Source organism: Diospyros lotus, unplaced genomic scaffold (assembly GCF_014633365.1).
Source record: "Diospyros lotus cultivar Yz01 unplaced genomic scaffold, ASM1463336v1 superscaf1, whole genome shotgun sequence".
Classification (NCBI taxonomy): Eukaryota; Viridiplantae; Streptophyta; class Magnoliopsida; order Ericales; family Ebenaceae; genus Diospyros; species Diospyros lotus.
The window spans coordinates 4,015,044-4,034,275 of record NW_026267104.1 but is presented as its reverse complement, the minus strand read 5'-3'; the positions used below and the strand labels follow the sequence as shown (position 1 = coordinate 4,034,275).

The 19,232-nt window shown below is 43.5% G+C and overlaps 1 protein-coding gene across 2 annotated transcripts in view; it reads left to right on the top strand.

Moving 5' to 3' along the window:
• The first annotated feature begins 559 nt into the window (after window positions 1–559).
• Window positions 560–19,232, top strand: part of LOC127793259 (bifunctional TH2 protein, mitochondrial-like) — an 87,743-nt gene continuing 69,070 nt past the window's right edge. Inside the window, exons 1-6 of one of the 2 annotated variants that reach the window (XR_008021289.1) lie at window positions 560–969; window positions 1,173–1,269; window positions 1,346–1,621; window positions 1,720–2,092; window positions 2,188–2,454; window positions 2,541–3,208. Coding sequence is in view for 1 of the 2 variants with exons in the window: in XM_052324095.1 (XP_052180055.1) it covers window positions 641–969; window positions 1,173–1,269; window positions 1,346–1,621; window positions 1,720–2,092; window positions 2,188–2,454; window positions 2,541–3,037 (1,839 nt within the window). In the remaining variant the exon portion in view is untranslated. Of the gene's footprint in view, window positions 970–1,172; window positions 1,270–1,345; window positions 1,622–1,719; window positions 2,093–2,187; window positions 2,455–2,540; window positions 3,301–19,232 lie in introns of those variants that run through there. The other variant, XM_052324095.1, reaches the window with a different exon arrangement.

Here is a 19,232-nt window from a genome sequence, read left to right as displayed (position 1 = left end):
GGGAGGGGGGGCACGGCCGGTTCCGCGGAACCGGAACCGGCGGTTCCGATTCTCCGGAACCTTGAACCGGAACCGGACCGAATTTCGCCAGTTCGGTCCGATTCCGGTTCGACCGGTTCCAATTCCAGTTCGAACCGCTGGTCCGGTTCAATTTTGGCCATGTCTAGCTGTCACTACTCTCCGCAAGGCCTTCATTGCCACGTCATGGTGAAACCACCACCATAGCAAAAGGACAAAACATATTTTCACATGTTGTTTGTCCTTTTCTCACACAAGTGGTTCAGATCTGAGACAGGAACAGGGCATAGACTCGTGCAGCACGTTCATTCCGCTTTATTTGCGTTGTTCACGTGCAGGGCGGATGTGGGGGGCGGGGGGGGGGTCACGTGCAGGGCGGATGGGGGGGGCCTCAGCTGGTGCCAGCCCCTATTAAACAGTAAAAAAAATATAATAAATAGTAAAAAAATATATAATAAATAATATATATATATAAATATATAAACTCCCAACTACAGCCCAATCCCAAGTCTTCCCTTACATCCGCCCCTATTCACGTGGAAGTTTTATTTGTGCTGGAGCTATGCTTTTATCCTCACTTAGGTTTTGCAAACTCATGGGCATTGCCTTGTGCTATAAATAGATGGCCTCACTGGCAGCTTCACTTCAAGCATCGATCGATCTCCTAGCCCCTCCTTTCCCATCAACAGTTTTTTTGACCAAAATGCGGAGCTTTATGAGTCTGTTTATGAACATAGTGTTGCTGTCAGCATCCTTGGCCGTTCATCCCTCTGCCGCTGCAAGCAGCAAACTGAGTTTTGCTGATGCAGTATGGAATGACTGTCGGGCAGAAGCACTTAACGCTTTGTACTCCCCATTTGTTGTGGCTTTGGCTGCCGGAAATCTCGATAACGAAACTTATGCGCAGTACATCTACCAAGATGCTCCTTATGCCCAGGCCGCAGCAGATGCGTGAGTTCTTTTCTTCTTCTCTTCCTCTTCCGGGCTCATGGAGTAGATAGGCACAGTTACTCCACCCCGAGTAGCTTTTCATTTCAATGCTGCCCAGAAAAAAAAAAAAAAAAAAATTTGTTTAGTGGGTGGTGGAGCCATTTTCATAAGAAGGCAAGGGGAAAAAAATGAACATGATTGCTTGATTCTTCTGGAATTTGCAGGAACGTAGTGGCGTTGAATTATGCTGTTGATCCCCTGGCAAAGGAGATATTCGCCATGTTCAACGACTCCAATGCTCGGGGAGCAGAGTCCTTTCGGGTAAGACATTGGTCTCATTTACAACAATCTTTTCACTTAATTCATTGATAGTAATACAGACAGTGGTTTTCCACAGCAATGGTTGGATGAGCACATACCAAATGCAACATATCCCCTCAACAATGCCACCATAAATTACATGAACTTTCTGAACAACACAGCCCACGGCATAGTTGAAGGATTTGATAAGCCTTTCACAGGAAAAATCGCTTCGGTTCTCAGTATGGCTGCCTTCATTCCTTGTTGGAAGCTGTATTATCACATTGGCATGCAGATTGTGGCAGCCGTCGGGAACTACAGTGACAACCCTTATTACGACTGGATCTACGGCAACTCCGAGGAATCCTTAAAGGTAAGGCCTGTTTTGGATTTTTCCTTCCAAGTGCTTGTGTGACGTTTAGCATGATCATTGACAATCACCCTGCCTCCTACTTGTCCTGCGTTCTCCAGAATAAGCTTGTGACAATTGATGATGTCTTTGATACCCTCGCGGCAGACCTAACCGTAGAGGAACTCGCCATCGTAGAGCAGGTTCATCGACAGGGCATGAGATGCGAAGTAGAGTTCTTCCTTGCGCAGCCGCTCTTCCAATATACCTCAGTTCCCCTGTCGAGAGAACTGATCAACGCTACAGGGCGGCTTTTGATATTCAATGGTTTTGATGGAAGCAGCAATGTTGTGGATTCCTCTGTAGCTCTGGCCGACCTCGCAGTCTCATCAGCTTCTAACAAAACAAAAGCCAAGGCCACATGGGGCCGTCTCTTCTCGCAGTACAAGGAGGAGTATGGACTTGGAGTCGAGAACATCAGCAATTCCGCCCAAGGTACCAGCCTTTCCGGTTTCTTCTCCTGACTTGCTTTGGCATCTCCCACTATTCTTTCGTGGTTTTGATTTCGAGCTTCACCTCTGCCGCTGCAGCTGAGAAATTCGATTACTACAACCTGTCTAAAGAGTTTGAGAAATTCTCAATCATTGAAGGCTCAAACCTTTTGAGAGTGAATCGATCCGGAGCTCTTGCAGGCATACAAGCCAACGCCATAGAAAGCGCAGGAGAAGATGCTATAATTCTCCAGGATTTCATCACCTTCTTCCGGAGGCTGGCGACGCGTCGAAAGTTGAACTCCACCGCTAATGTGATCTCCACAACTTGGAGCGCTTCTCTAGTTAAAGCAGTCTTTTCCTCTGGTATGTATCTTCCCGTCATCACCATGAGCAATGAGGATGGCCCTCCTGTCACTGATTGGATTCATTGGTTTTTGACTTTTGAGCAGTGGGTCTAAACCAACTCCAAGTTCATGCAAACGAGTTGGAATTTGAGGGATCGGTGTCCACCGGTGGGATTATCGACACCATAGTCTCTCCCGCAGACAGAGTTTCCGTCCTTGAGGAGATCGTGAATAAGTATTCAAACCAAAAAAAGTTGACAGTCTACGCTGGAGAATCAGTTGAAGAACTGCTGCCTCTGCTAACGGCAGACATAGGCATAGTGGTGGGACCCAGTTCAAGCCTGAAGAGAGTGGGAACCCAGCTGGGCGTTACCTTTAGGTCATTGTTCTCGGCTTCCATCAGCGTTCAGAATGGTACCACCCCGACCCAAAGGCCTAATTGGAAAGCGTCACCGGGCCTTCTCTACACAGTTTCCAGCTGGACAGAGATCGATGCGTTCGTGCTGGGATGGCAGAATCACTTCGACATTGTTGGACCAGGAGCTCCGAGGAAATCACGAATGGGCTATTTATGTGAGATGGGCGTTCCCATATTTATGTGAGAAAGATCGGTGGGGTATTGTAACATCCTGAATTTCCATTTTTAATTTATGTAATTCTTGTCATCATGGTTAGATAGACTGCATGGGTGTGTGAGTCATGTAGTCGGGATGTCTGGTGGATGTTGTGAGTGTTTCGGGAAGTTCGGAGTGGACTTTTGCATATTCTGGGAGGTTAAGTCGGCTTTGTAATACCCTGTATTACGTGGTGTCAAAAATAAATGATTTTTAATTATTTTTGAGAAGGATATTGAGTGATTTGGAAAGCCCAAACGTCAGTTATGAGAAAATAGGCTAATAAATTACAGAAAAAGGGTTTCGAGTACTGAATAAATTGTCGAATCGACGACAGAAAATGCCTGAAGACTTGGATGCTCAGGAAAGAGGGCGCGATATTGATGAGCGTTCCAAGACATGATTTATGGCACTAAAAGAAATTTAATCTCAAATAGTTTTTGGTACAGCGAACATACAGTTGCGAAAATCAAATGGTTAGGAGAAGGTCGAATGGAATGTCAGGGAAGGCAGAGGGGGCCCTGAGGGTGGTGCAATTTTGCGTATGAAACAACCCTGAAGTGATTTCAAATAAAATAAATGTCCCGTGCAAGCGTAGGGAAGAAATTAATTTTATCGAGTAGTGTCTGATATTAATTTTACGAGTATTAAAAGATGGCTAGCAAGTCTGATGGTTTTAATGGGTTTTCTTGAAATTTAATAAGTCTCAACGGGAATTAAAAGAGATTGGAGGGTATGGTGAAATTAGTACATAGTAATAGTACAAATTATATGATATAATTATATATATATATATATATATATGTGTGTGCGCGTATGCGTGAAGCATGGGCAAGCTACAGTGGGGTAGGAAATTGATTTGGATTGAAATGGATTGAGGGAATGGGAGCAGGTATGGGGCGTTTGAAGGAAGAAATCAAGAGAGAGAGAAAGAAGCTTGGAAAGTAAGAGAGAAAGGAGGAGTTGGCTAGAAAATTATTCAAGCGAGCAAAAGTGAGAATTCGGGGCTGAGTTCTTGTGAATTTGAAGGAGGTGTAAGAAGAGAATTTGTTCCTCTAGGAGAGAGGAAAATTCTGCAACAAGAAGTGAGGAAAAAGAGTGAAAATCGAGGGAGATTTGAAGGAAAAACCAAGGCTGGTCGGAAAATTGCACTTCACCGGATAACTGACAGTAATAGTTGGAAAACGGCTCCGATCTGGCAATTGCTTTCCATAAAACTGTAGAGGAGGAAGAGAGGGAGCTGTAAGATCAAACGGGAGGTCAATCGAAGTTAAAATGAGAAAGATATGGCCAAAAAATCGAGGCTGGTCGAGGTTTGCAGTGGCCGAAGCAGCGATTTCGACCGGCCGTTTGGCCACTTTCCAGCCACTTTTTGGAAAAACCGACCCCACCATCGTGTTCGGAAGCATCAATATAGGGGGGTGAGCTCAGATCAGCCATTGGAGCATCACCGACAGCCGGCCAGCGACCGAAAAAAGGTATGAGATTGAGAGAGAGTACGGAAATTTTTCTAAAAATTTCTATCTTTTGATTGCCACACAAATTATAGGGCATTGGCCCTATATTTATAATAGGATTACGGATAATCCTAAGTGCACTCAAATTAGGATAAATGTGCTAGCAATATCCTAATTTAAATATATTTAATCAAATGATAATTTAAGATAATATTGGATTGCATCATTTATCTTAATAAATAAATGCAATCAGTATTATCTCTATAATTATTAAATTGTATTTATTTATCTTATAAATAAATCCAACAAAATAATTATCCTTATGATAATATTTAATTGTTCTTATTTATCTCATAAATAAGTTCAATTAAACAATTATCATTATTATTTAATAATCCTTATTTATCTCATAAATAAGTTTTATCAAATAATTATATTTAATTGTCCTTATTTATCTTATAAATAACTCCTATTAAATAATTGCTCATTTGATTATTTTATTTATCCAATAAATAAAATGCACCACAATTAGTAATTCAATAATTACTAATTTGTCCTTCTTCTCTCAAAAACGATTTCTTATTGGGTGGGACTTCCTAGATTCACAATTAAATTGGCAACGAGAATTAATCAATTATTAATTTTCGTAAATCATGAGTGACATCTAGCAATATGTCATGATTACCCAATTTAATGTGAAGCAGACAATGCGAACCTTATACCACGTTACCATGCAATACGGTCCCTCTATCATCCTATATCCCGATGAGATATGAGATCATGGACAGAATGTCAAATCTCTTGATCTCATCATATGACCAAATCCAATAATCCGACTTGACTAATATGACGAATCTCCATGGAATCACTATTCTATTATCATATTACCTCGGCCAAGGATTTATTGTCAAGTGATTATTGGATCGCATAGGATATCTTCCTCGTACACCTTGAGGTGATAGATTCCATTTCTGATGCATACATACCTCACGCATCACTGAACTAGGTACATAGATACATATCATCGGCCCTGATTAGACCAATGATATAGTATTTCTGATAACCTAATCCACCAATGCGTAGATATCAATGTCATCTCAGGTCTAAGGACTAGTTGCATATCCGTAGCAAATATTGAATCATTGACCCGTGAGATAAAAGCCATGCGATTCAATATTGATTGTCCCGTTCAGTGAACTCGTTCTTATAACGAACACCCACTCATCTTCCCACTATATCTCGTATAGAATGGTATGAGACTCACCACCCTGACATTCAGTATCTCATACTGAACAAGGAGAAAGATGATGTGCCGACCTTTGCGAGTTGCTAATGTCCAAATTAGGAACTCTATGGCCAGGAGCACGTTTATAGTATAACGTACTGTGGATCATCCATCTCGATTATTCTTAACACTTAAGAATGAGATCCACCTCTTATTATACTAAAGGATATATAATTATTCGATTCAAACCACACTACAATTTGAATTAAATAAAATTTGCCATTAAATAAATTCTAAGAATTACAAGATCAAACCCCGATTCGCCACAATAAATGGTTTTGAGCTTATATCTAACAATCTCCCACTAGCTCTAAGACCATTTTGAATGGTATCTCATACCCCATCTATCTAAATGCGAATCTAGTTGCTTCTGGTTCATGGCCTTAGTCAGTGGATCTGCTACATTTTCTAATGTAGTTACTCTCTGCACATTGACATCTCCTCTGCCAACAATCTCTCAAATGAGATGGAAACGTCTCTCAATGTGTTTGGACTTCTGGTGAGACCTCGGTTCCTTAGCTTGTGCTATAGCCCCATTGTTGTCGCAAAACAGGGGTACAACTGACTCTATGATAGGAACAACTCCAAGCTCTAACACAAACTTCTTAATCCAAATAGCTTCCTTAGCAGCATCTGATGCTGCAATATATTCGGCTTCTGTAGTAGAATCGGCAGTAGTATCTTGTTTGGAACTTTTCCAACTAAATACTCCGTCATTACAAATAAACACATATCCTGAGATAGACTTTCGATCATCAATATCTGATTGATAATCAGAATCTGTGTACCCTTCTACTTTAAGTTCTCCTGTTCCATATGTAAGAATCAAATCCTTAGTCCTTGTAACGACCCGTTCCCACTTACGGGTGCTATCGGTGAATAATCACCTGATCACTCACCCATTCCAGACTTGATGAAGAGACGGACTATGTTTCATTAAGAAACGCCCTAGGTGGGAACTAGGATTCGTCATTCTCCTCGCTCCACTCAAGGATTCGGTACCAATATAACCGAAAAAAATGCAGCGAAAAGGGATCCGAAACCCGAGTGAGCTTCACCTTTCTTTAGCCCGTATCACAACGAGCCAAAAATGAACCTAGGCACCAAAAAACATATCAACAATCTAGCATATTTAAATCTATGTTGAGTTTTGGGGATTTATAGGAAATTACCACTTCTAATCCATTCAATATTTGGCATCAACGATTAAACCATCAGTAAGCCCTTTACAACGATCGTCTCATAATAAACGGATTACATTCTTAAAGGATTACAGGGGGATCCGCAATAGATACAATCACTAGAGAATAATAGGTCACGACAGATATATCAAACCAATATGAACTTACACAACAACCATTATACAATAAACAAGACTCGGCAACATAATTTATCACCACTTCGTCCTCCCGACTTCACCAATTGAGCTTCTGGGCTTGCAACATCTACATTGTTAGAGGTAGAACCTCATGAGTCACAAAGACTCAGTAAGGGTGCAATGACAATAAGTATGAACAAAAACAATCAAATGTGATGTCAATGCATGCAACATGATAAGGGCTTCCATATCCTCACAACCACCTTGGTTTGAGGACTTAAACTACCCTTTTCCACATAACCTCATGGCCATAGATCTTTAAACATGAACACAAACTCAAGTACAAACACATGCCAATGCACACATAGAATGTTTAAGTGCATACTTACAACTTGCTAGCCACCATCCACTGGGGCTATCCCTTACCTGGCTTGGAGCCTCTCTTGCTACGAACAAACACACCAAGTCGCACTTCGAACTCTTCTAGGACCACTGCCTCCTTAGGACCTAGATTCAAGCACGCAACAACACCCAATCATACCGATAATTTAATTAGGGCCTATGCCTTAGCCCTATATCACAAGCCATCCATTGGCAATTTCACCACAAGCCCAACCAAATGAATAATCCAACTACCTCACACGATCCATTATTTAACATCATCTAGCATAATGGAGTTTACAAAAATAAATTTCTCATTTACCTTACTTAATCTGGACGAGAAACCCGGCGTTTTGCACACACCGACGTTGCTTTGATGGCTTTAATCTTACCCCAAACGCACATCCCAGCCTTTGGCACACTCCTTGCGCCTCCATTTATTTTCTAGAATTTTCTCTCAATTTTCCAGAATTTTCCAACATTTTTCTCTTATTTTTCTCCCCCTTTTCCTTATTTTCTGGAATTTCCAGATTTTCTTTCTTTTTTTTTTTCTTTCTTCCTTCCTGTTCGTCTTCCTCGCGTGTCTGAGCAGCCTTGCTCGCGCGATCGCCAGCCATCTGACTTGCTGCTTGCAGCCACCATCGGCTCCAACTGCCCCAGCAACGGCCGGCCAGTGGCCGGCCGACATCGGCCCCGCCAACCATCGCCGAGGGCCCCGCCGATCACCTACGCAACAGCCTTGGCCGCTGAAACTATCCCAGATCGCCGCTGCCACCTTCACCGGCCACTGCTTCATCCGGCCATTGATGCCAGCCAATTGGCTTCTTGCCGTCGCCTCTAGCCGCCATCGATGGCTCCGAGGCTTCCCCGGTGCTCAGCTGTAGCCGCCGCTGGTTGTCTTCCACATTTGGCCGCCGCAACTCGCGGCCATTGCCGCCAGCCTCGACGCTTCCAGCCACTATTGCCGGCCAGAACGGCCTTTAGCCGCCGCAAGAATGGCCATGGCCGTCTTCCTCTTCTTCTTCGCCTGCGGCCGACTGCCCCTTGCGCTATTGACCTTCAATGCGTGACCACCATTGGCCCCAGTGGCCGGCTGCTTGTTTGGCCATCGTCGGCCGCTTGCCTACGCCGGACAACCGCTATCAGTCGGCCCATGATTGGCCACTTCTTCAATCTTTCTCTCTCTCTCGTTTGGACACCATCCTCAACAATCCCAATGCCAGAGAAAGTTTTTAAATTTGAAAACACTCACTGCTTGGGCCTTGCGCACGAGCATATATATATATATATAAACATATTATATAATACCACTTAATCCTCCAATTTCCTTTAATTTCACTTGAGGACTTTCCCTAATTGCAACTTAATCCCTTTAAAAAAATTCCTAAATCTCACTCAAGGATTTATTAATTGCGATTTGACCCTCCAAAGCCATAAATTAATTATATTTAACCACCCAAAATCTTGATTTATTTGAAAATTAATATCCAACCTTCACTTAAAACAATTAACTTCGTCCCTGAGCCCGCATGGGACATTTATTCAATCTAAAACCACTTCAAGGTTGTCCCTCGCACAAAATCAGAACACCCTTAGGGCCCCTCTACCTTCTTGGATGATCCTCTCGACCATCTCTTCACCATTCGACTTTTCAAGCTGCAATTTCGCTGTACCAAAAACTATTTCCAATTTAATTTCTTTCAGCGTTATAAATCCTATCTCGAGACGCTCATCATCAACGTGCCCTTTTTCCTAGGCATCCAAGTCCCGGGGCATTCCTTGTCACCGATTCGGCGATCTACTCGATCTTTTCGGATCCAATTCTTGGCTCTCTAGACCACTTCAGGCTCTGTGAAATTACCGACACCCATATCTTTTCATATACTATGAAGTACAAGCATTGCATTGGGTCTCACTACCCAAATTACCAAAATGCCCCTACCCTTGGACACCATCATGCTCACTATTCATCTTTATTCAAGGCATTTCTGAAATTTCTTTTATTTATTAACACCAGTAACATGGGGTGTTACATTCTCCACCCCTTAAAAGAATTTCATCCTCGAAATTCGCATTCACCAACCTTCCGCTCGAAACAATCCTACCCTTGAGCTATTCCTCATTCTTATGCTCGAGAATTTCACAATTTCATTATTGCTTATCCTTTTCTCGAGCTTCCACCACTCGAGTTACCACCGCTCAAGCCTCTTGGCTATCAATCCTCTTATTCCCGAGGACATTCAAATTTTCGGCCAATATCTTGACCTTTTCCCAAGGCTCATAACTGTTGGCTAGTTATACCGTAGAACATCTCCCTAGGGCTTCCATGATCCTTGCTTCTCGACATGATCTAGTAATATCCGCACGTACATTTTACCAGCCAATTCATTCGAACCACGACATAACAACACTAATCAGTCGACAACGATTTTACGCCGTTCACACACACGACAATGCATCCCCTGCCAATCACACATGGCCACGTTTTTACGCTGATCACACACAACAACGTTTCCGTCACCGATCAACCCTGGCAATGTCGCTTCCGTTAGATATGCTGACTCCCAATCAGCCATGGCATTTCATCGCCATGTCATTTGCATCCATGGTTTAATTCAATTTCCATGGCAATCTTTCTTCACTAACCACTCACGACCATGCATCATCACACGAGAAGCAATTATTGAGCACGCTTAACTCAATTGACCATTTCTCATGGTCTCAACCTTGACCAGCCATCACTCTACAGTCAACTTTCCTGCTTCCACCTCGAAGCTAACACAAACTCAGCAACACTAGTCTAACTCAATCAACATCGCATCATTGACCAGTCATCACGATTTTACGCCAAATACACATGACAACGCTTCCTTTGCCTACCACACACGGCTGCGCTTTTACGCTGACCAACACAGCAACGTCTCAAACTTGGTCAAACACAGCAATGTCATCCTTTTAGCTCGCAAACTTGTGGTGCGGGCACTATTTCCACTATGGCGTATCACCCTCATATACACCTCTCTAGCTTAAGTTGATCTCCATGGCGACATTTCGTGTCTGACCGACCACAACCATCTCGTTGTTATTCGAAGCGACCATCTGGCTCTCCTAGCCACTCTTAACTATTTCTTTACATGGTCAGTCATTTAACCGACTGACTTACTCTATTACCATCACTTAGGGCACGCACCACATACCCCTATCTCACGTTGGGTACCTCCGTGCTCAGCCCGTTTACAGTAGTCAAGCCTGTGCTTCGAGTTCCTTGCTCTGCGCATTACAACATCTCTTTTCTAAGGATTTCTTTTATACTCCACAAGAGTACTTAGGCTCTTCTCACAAGCTTACTTTGTCCAAAAACAAGGTTATTTACCCACACTTGGGTATTCTTGTTAGATAAACTTCTCTCCCAAATTCGTGCCTCAACTTCAGCTTATCGTGATCTACTGCGATGTAGAACCAATCACAATCTAGGTCATACTAGCATGCGAGCTGCAGATCTTCGGCCCCCTGATAATCTGCACAGTCACCATGTTGTCCCATGCATTAGGCGAGTTAACATTCGATTTTACCCTCATGTTACCCCCGTGCGCATCGAGCCAACATAGTTTCCAGCAACATAGCTCAGGTCCGTCACTACTTATCCCACACCTGTAGTGCGACCTCAACCTCCACGTCTTACTCCACTGCAGCATCCCATCAAGCTTTTCGTTATGCGCAACCATTACCTTGCCAAGCTTACTGGCCTGGCTACACATCCTATTGGAACATATTTATTCCAATCTCCACAATCTATCGTCGTAGTCCCCCTTTCAATGTGAGACTTTACTCCACTCTCAATCCTTGTACCTTCTAATGACACTTGATTTTAGGAGATCCTATCACAACAAAGACTCTCCTTGTCTTTCGTGTCACTACGAACATCACAATTACCATAAAACCTTTCGGGGCATCAAACCCTCGCAGTCTCCCTATCTTGCAAAGATGACTAACCTTTTCCTCTTTACCTTGCCAGTCCTTGGCAACTCACAATTTACGGGAATTTCGATCTTTCCTGAACCACTCTCACATTGGCTTTCTCGGGTGATGCAATCCATTTGGCCTTTCTCAAGAGAACATCCCACATTCTCATCTAGGCCATTTCAGATTTCCCATCTTTAACTCGTACTATCGGGCAACATTCATCTAAATTGCTCACTTCCAGCTCACTCATTATTCTTCAATGATCTTGGATCTTCTCCTCAATATTCACCCGGTCTTATCATGAAGCTTGCTGAACCCTTAGGTTAGCGACACACACAAAAATCCCTAAGCTTGGCATTCACAACCTCAAGTTTTACTCTCCTCACGTTGCCATTACAGGCACAACCACAATGCGACCAATCCTGCACCAACAATCGGACACCCATCCGGTGCTACACGAGGATCCCACCTCATTAACACTTTGACATTGTCAAGACTCTTAATCTATCGGGCAACCATGCCCAAACCATCAATTACATCTTACACTCAGAGATTTATCCTTCCCTGAGATTTTCACACACCTCAAACTTTATCTCATAATCTATTTTCATTTTGCATGTCCTGCCTCCCCGACATTTGCTCACATATCTCAGGGTTTCAACAACCCTTCCAACAACCTACACCCTTGCATCACTGCAGGGTCTCATTGGATTTAACATTCCAATTTATTCGATCTCTCATCACCAACTTTACACGACGCCCTAAGATCCTTCAACAAAGGGGATCCTTACACATCAAATCATCGCCACCATGCGATCTCGCTCAAGCACATCACCAATCTCCCTAGTTGCCACCACCATCAATTAGTGGCGCAATCATTACTCCTTCAATCCCACAGAATTTAGGTCTAATTTAGTCATAACCCACAGCATACTCCAGGCCTTCGGTGCCTAAATGTCTCCACCGCAGACCGGTTGCTCTTCCCAGAGGGTCGCGGTCCCTCGGCATGAGCCAACCCACTGGCTAACGGCCAGCTGCATTAGGTGGTCCCTAGCTTTAGACCCGTCACTGGTAAGCATTAGCCGTAGCGTTATTTCCACGCTAGACCCATTCTCTTCAGGAATTTCACTTCTCAATTGCCAATCCAACCATGAGCTCAAACTCACTGAACGATTCCTTCAATCCCTTACGACCCAGGCCTAGCTTAGTCACAATCCTATAGTGCTTTCCAAGTCTTCGACATCTGATCGTCTCCACAGCAGAACTAGTTGTTTCATATAGAGGCTGCAGTTCCTCCACATGACACAACCACTGATCATCAGTAATCTACCATTGGTGGTCCATAACATCAAATCCGTCATTGGTTTTCGCACCTGTAGTGCCATTTCCTTGCTAAGGCCTTTCTTGGTCATCCTTCACGAATTTAATAATTTACACCACTAAACCTTTATGGTTTCCTTCAACATTTACTTGACATTTGTCTCATCTTTGATAGTTCTGACCCTACTAACATTGGCTGGACACTCGTACTACCAACACAGTGGCAATCTATGAAGGGTCTAAGTTTATAGTCATCGGGCCACATTCCCATCAATCACTCAAGAGCCATACAAGCTCGAAGCCACACAGGCATACTCAATCAAGAGCCACACAGACTCGATGCCACGCAGGCTCAATGCCACACAGGCATATTCTCATGATTGTACCCATACCCATAGCCCTTCCATAGCTCCACTCCGAGCCATAGAACAGAGTTCAGCCTTTGAGGGACACAGATAACAAACAACAATCATCGACATCACTCAACCGTTATTTAATCTAATCCTTTCTAAGGTGCTACTCTAGGTTGTCGGCATTTGATCGGCACCTGCAGTCTACTAACTTGCCCTGGTCGTAGGCCACATGCCTTACCACGAGCCAATTCGTTAGTCCTCTGCCCCATGGTCCATAACATCAGATCTGACACCACGAGCCTTGCACCTACCACCTTACTACCACACCAGAGTTCCTTATCTTGCCTCCGCAGCTACTCTGACTCCACATCTATCATGCTAAATCTAACTCAGGTTCTGATATCATCATCCCGAGTTCATACTATCACCCTACAGGGTGGAGACCTCATGTCTCTCTCTTAACATACCCACATATGCATTCCTTCAACCTGCCCAACTCGGCCTTCTACCTGACCTTACTCAAGCTTCCAAACTAACAAATTCTTGGCCCAGACTTCATTATCACTCGCCATGCCCTTGTTAGTGTAGGTGCTCTAGACCCAATCAAATTGGGCAAATTGTACACTGACAATTCCAATCATATTTATTATTGAATAAAAGGTTATTCATATTCACAAGAAGTCGTTCTATTAGTTTCTTGTTATTATTGTAGTAACTAGATTACACTAGATAGAAGTCCATATGATGTATACTGTGATTAATCTATAAAGATGTGAGATGATGTATCACAGTTTGTAGACATCATTAAATGTCCCAAGTCGTAGCAATGTCAATAATGGACATTGACAATTGTGGTAAGACTTGTACGTGCTATGTTTTTGCTATGTGATAGCATTGGGGGACTCACACCCATAGGCATGTGGATGCCTAGACAAGTACATAGGTGACCGATGTTAGAGAACGTGTCACTGGACATGACTCGCCATGAGAATCCATTTTGGTTTTATGTTGATGGAATTCTCATACGAGATAGGTGTAACTAATCCTTGGACCTGAGGTTGTCACAGTCATCTCATAAGAGGATTGGTATGCTTTGACATCATTTCGATGGGCCTAAGCAATGGCTGCACATGGGCGATTGTTGGGCATATCATGAGACTTATGGAGATGGGTGCATAACCAAGAGGGGACTTATCTATCCCTTGATAGAGGATGATGTATCTAAGACGTATTCGATGGATATTCACTCTAAATCCATGGCCATGGTGAAAGAGATCAATAAGGAGTTATTGATTCACTTTCTATTGAGTGTGAATATCTAGAGGACCGAAGAAATCTCATGTGATCATAATCAAGCAACATATCGCCAGACTTGAGATCACAAAAGATACATTGATGAGAGGATCGAATTACACGGTAACCATGCTCGTGAAAGGTTGTTTGTGGATTATGAATCCTTCTGAATAATTGGGTAGGCATGATGCCTTGCTAGAGGCCAATCTTGTCTTATGTGTTAGTACCGACACATTGCCAACATATTCGGAAGCCTAATGAGTCATACGCAAAAGGTACGGTCCTTGGCTTAAACCAGGAGAGTGGACGTATGGTTAAGTGGGACACTTCGGTAAGAAGTTGTACTGTCGTAGGTTCTCACGGGAAAAGAATAAATAGACGTAATGACGTCGATTTGACGAGGGGTCGTCGTATTGGGAATAGTTTCCTAAAATGGCAATTGATTAAATTAGGAAAAGTTTCTAATTTAATAATTTTCTATATTTGTTATAGTGGCAAATAGGAAATAATATATAAGTTAATATTTGGGCTAAATAGAGTATTTGGGCCAATATTAAATTAAATATATATTTGGGCTTAAGTTAATACTTGGGCTAAATAAAGTATTTAGGCCAATTATTAAATTAAATATATATTTAGGCTTAAGTTAATACTTGGGCTAAATAAAGTATTTAGGCCAATTATTAAATTAAATGTTGTTTGGGCTAAATTAGATTTGGGCCAAATGTTTTAATTAAGTTTGGGTCATTTAATTAATTATTAGTTAGACTAATAAAAGCTTGGCCCATATCCATTAGGGTTTAAGAAACCCTAGGAGGCTTCTCTATATATATCCCTTTATAGGTTGCCCTAATAAGCCTTTTATGATTTTTCAATTGTTGAAGAAGAACGGCCATTTTTCCACTCTCTCTCGTTTCTTTCTACATCAATTAGAAATGTAGAGATTTCTTTCCTGTCCATACTCAAGCCATGAGGGAGAAGGAGCTAGCACTCCCATTCCGCTCTCCTCGCCAAAGGACGCGTGCCGCGTATCACGAGTTAGATGTCGGACGCTTGGACGGCTTGAATCCGCAAACGACTCGAATCTAACGGTTAGATTTAATTTACTTGCTTTTCAATTAATATGTACGTGAATGATTAGATCTCAACGTTGATCCAATCGCCGGGATCGAGGGAAAGTTCAATTTTTGAACAACGCTGCTTGCCCCGTAGCGACCCAGATTTGCTAACAGCCCTTACACACTAGGCATTTAGAGTTGGCATTCCTTGACGTGCATAGCCTATGGATATCCCATAGCCATCACATGGCCTATCATGGCCCTAGACGTACATAACCTGTTCATACCTAGGTGATATCATCGTCCCACACAGGGGCCTCGTGACCTTAGGCATCACAATAAACCCAAGCGCCACCACAAGAGTTTATTTCATCTCTCTTTCATCATCACTCGAATAGTTGTTTGGCCCCTTTCAACATGGCTCTCATCCCATAGCAACCGCACGTGTTACAACACATGCCCAACTCAATTCTTTCGGATTTGGGCTCCCTGGATCCCAACACAACGAGCTAGGGATTTCTAGCTCATACCAGCCTCTACTAAGGCCCACTTGAGCCACACATACCCTATCCTTCATCAGGATAGATTTCACCTCATCCACAACTAATGAGGGTCCACTCATGCCCTAGGCACATCCCATCAGACTTCACGTTGGTGCTCGAATCATGACACATGCACCAATCGAGCTAGGGTCCATCCATACCCTAGACTCATCCATTTCAAGAGCATTTCATACATATGCTCCTTTAGTGCCATAAGCATCCCCATCTGGATAACACGGTGCGACTTCTATACTAGACATTCCACAAATTAATGCTCACATTATTCCTACTATAATCATGGCATGAATAGTCATCACATGTCCAACTCCACAAACTGAAGGGAGTTTTACCATAAGTAATATTACCCTCTTCCTAGGGCTCATCACCTATCTTGAAGGTGACTTCTTCCTCATGCTTTGAGCTATATCCCACTTAGCCCTTTTCACTCCTTGACTACCCTACCTCTAGGGTAAACAATCTTTAGGGCACAAATCCGCCCATCATTAGAGCACGAGCCCTTACACCATTCCCAATTAAGGAACAATTGCCACTTCCCTGAACACCTTAACACATATCCCAACATAGGAATACTTTGCCAATCTCTCGCATATTAGCTTTGCCTCACTCTTCTCAACTCACCAGAGCTCAGGTCATGACTCAACCCCATGACTTCTAACAAGCCTTCTCACCTCAACCACAAGGAAATTCTCATCCCTGATACACTCTATAGCCAACTTTCCACATTTAGGCTTCTAGATGCCTATACCCACTCTTGGGGTTTCCAGTTCTTCCTTGCTTGACCTGTGTATCTCTTACAGGTATATCATCGAACCAATAACACTCCCTACCATTGAGCAGGAATAATTTAGCATACCATTCAAACTAACACAAATCTCATTGCCTCAACCCAATCCTTAGGGTCTTTGGACCATACGTCCTATTTCCAAGGTCATTAGATCAACCTCATTTCCAAATCCCAAAATTTTCCCAACCAATTGGGTCCCAACCCCAACTCAACTTCCAAGACATTCCAACTTATGCCAGAATTCTCGACTCAAACTCCAACATTCGCTCTGATACCAACTGTAATGACCCGTTCCCACTTACGGGTGCTACCGGTGAATAATCACCTGATCACTCACCCATTCCAGACTTGATGAAGAGATGGACTATGTTTCATTAAGAAACGCCCTAGGTGGGGACTAGGATTCGTCATTCTCCTCTCTCCACTCAAGGATTCAGTCCCAATATAACCGAAGAAAATGCAGCGGAAAGGGATTCGAAACCCGAGTGAGCTTCACCTTTCTTCAGCCCGCATCACAACGAGCCAAAAGTGAACCCAGGCACCAAACAACATATCAACAATCTGGCATATTTAAATCTATGTTGAGTTCTGGGGATTTACAGGAAATTACCACTTACTTCTAATCCATTCAATATTTGGCATCAACGATTAAACCATCAATAAGCCCTTTACAATGACCGTCTCATAATAAACGGATTACATTCTCAAAGGACTACAGGGGGGTCCGCAATAGATACAATCACTAGAGAATAATAGGTCACGACAGATATATCAAACCAATATGAACTTACACAACAACCATTATACAACAAAGAAGACTCAGCAACATAATTCATCGCCACTTCGTCCTCCCGACTTCACCAATTGAGCTTCTGGGCTTGCAACATCTACATTGTTAGAGGTAGAACCTCATGAGTCACAAAGACTCAGTAAGGGTGCAATGACGATAAGTATGAACAAAAACAATCAAATGTGATGCCAATGCATGCAACATGATAAGGGCTTCCATATCCTCACAACCACCTTGGTTTGAGGACTTAAACTACCCTTTTCCACATAACCTCATGGCCATAGATCTTTAAACATGAACACAAACTCAAGTACAAACATATGCCAATGCACACATAGAATGTTTGAGTGCATACTTATAACTTGCCAGCCACCATCCACTGGGGCTATCCCTTACCTGGCTTGGAGCCTCTCTTGCTACGAACAAACATGCTAACTCGCACTTTGAACTCTTCTAGGACCACTACCTCCTTAGGACCTAGATTCAATCACGCAACAACACCCAATCATACCGATAATTTAATTAGGGCCTATGCCTTAGCCCTATATCACAAGCCATCCATTGGCAATTTCACCACAAGCCCAACCAAATGAATAATCCAACTACCTCACACGATCTATTATTTAACATCATCTAGCATAATGGAGTTTACAAAAATAAATTTCTCATTTACCTTACTTAATCTGGACGAGAAACCCGACATTTCGCACACACCGACGTTGCTTCGATGGCTTTAATCTTGCCCCAAACGCACATCCAAGCCTTTGGCACACTCCTTGTGCCTCCATTTATTTTCTAGAATTTTCTCTCAATTTTCCAGAATTTTCCAGCATTTTTCTCTTATTTTTCTCCCCTTTTTCCTTATTTTCTAGAATTTCCAGATTTTCTTTCTTTTTTTTTTCTTTCTTCCTTCCTGTTCGTCTTCCTCGTGCGTCCGAGCAGCCCTGCTCGTGCGACCGCCGGCCACCTGACTTGCTGCTCGCGGCCACCATCAGCTACAACTGCCCCAGCAACGGCCGACCAGTGGCCGGCCGACATCGGCCCCGCTAACCATCGCCGAGGGCCCCGTCGGTCACCTACGCAACAGCCTTGGCCGCTGAAACTATCCCAGCTTGCCGTTGCCACCTTCGTCGGCCACTGCTTCATCCGGCCGTTGACGCCGGCCAATCGGCTTCTTGTCGTCGCCTCTAGCCGCCATCGATGGCTCTGAGGCTTCCCCGGTGCTTAGTTGTAGCCACCGCTGGTTGTCTTCCATATCTGGCCGTCGCAACTCGTGGCCATTGCCGCCGGCCTCGAAGCTTCCAACCACGGCTGCTGGCCAGAACGGCCTTTAGCCGCCGCAAGACCGGCCATGGCCATCTTCCTCTTCTTCTTCGCGTGCGGCCGACTGCCCCTTAAGCAATCAGCTGTCAATGCGTGACCACCGTTGGCCCCAGTGGCCGGTTGCTTGTTTGGCCATCGTCGGCCGCCTGCCTACGCCGGACGACCGCTATCAGTCGGCCCATGATCGGCCACTTCTTCAGTCTCTCTCTCTCTCTCGTTTGGACACCATCCTCAACAATCCCAATGCTAGAGAAAGTTTTTAAATTTGAAAACACTCACTGCTTGGGCCTCGCGC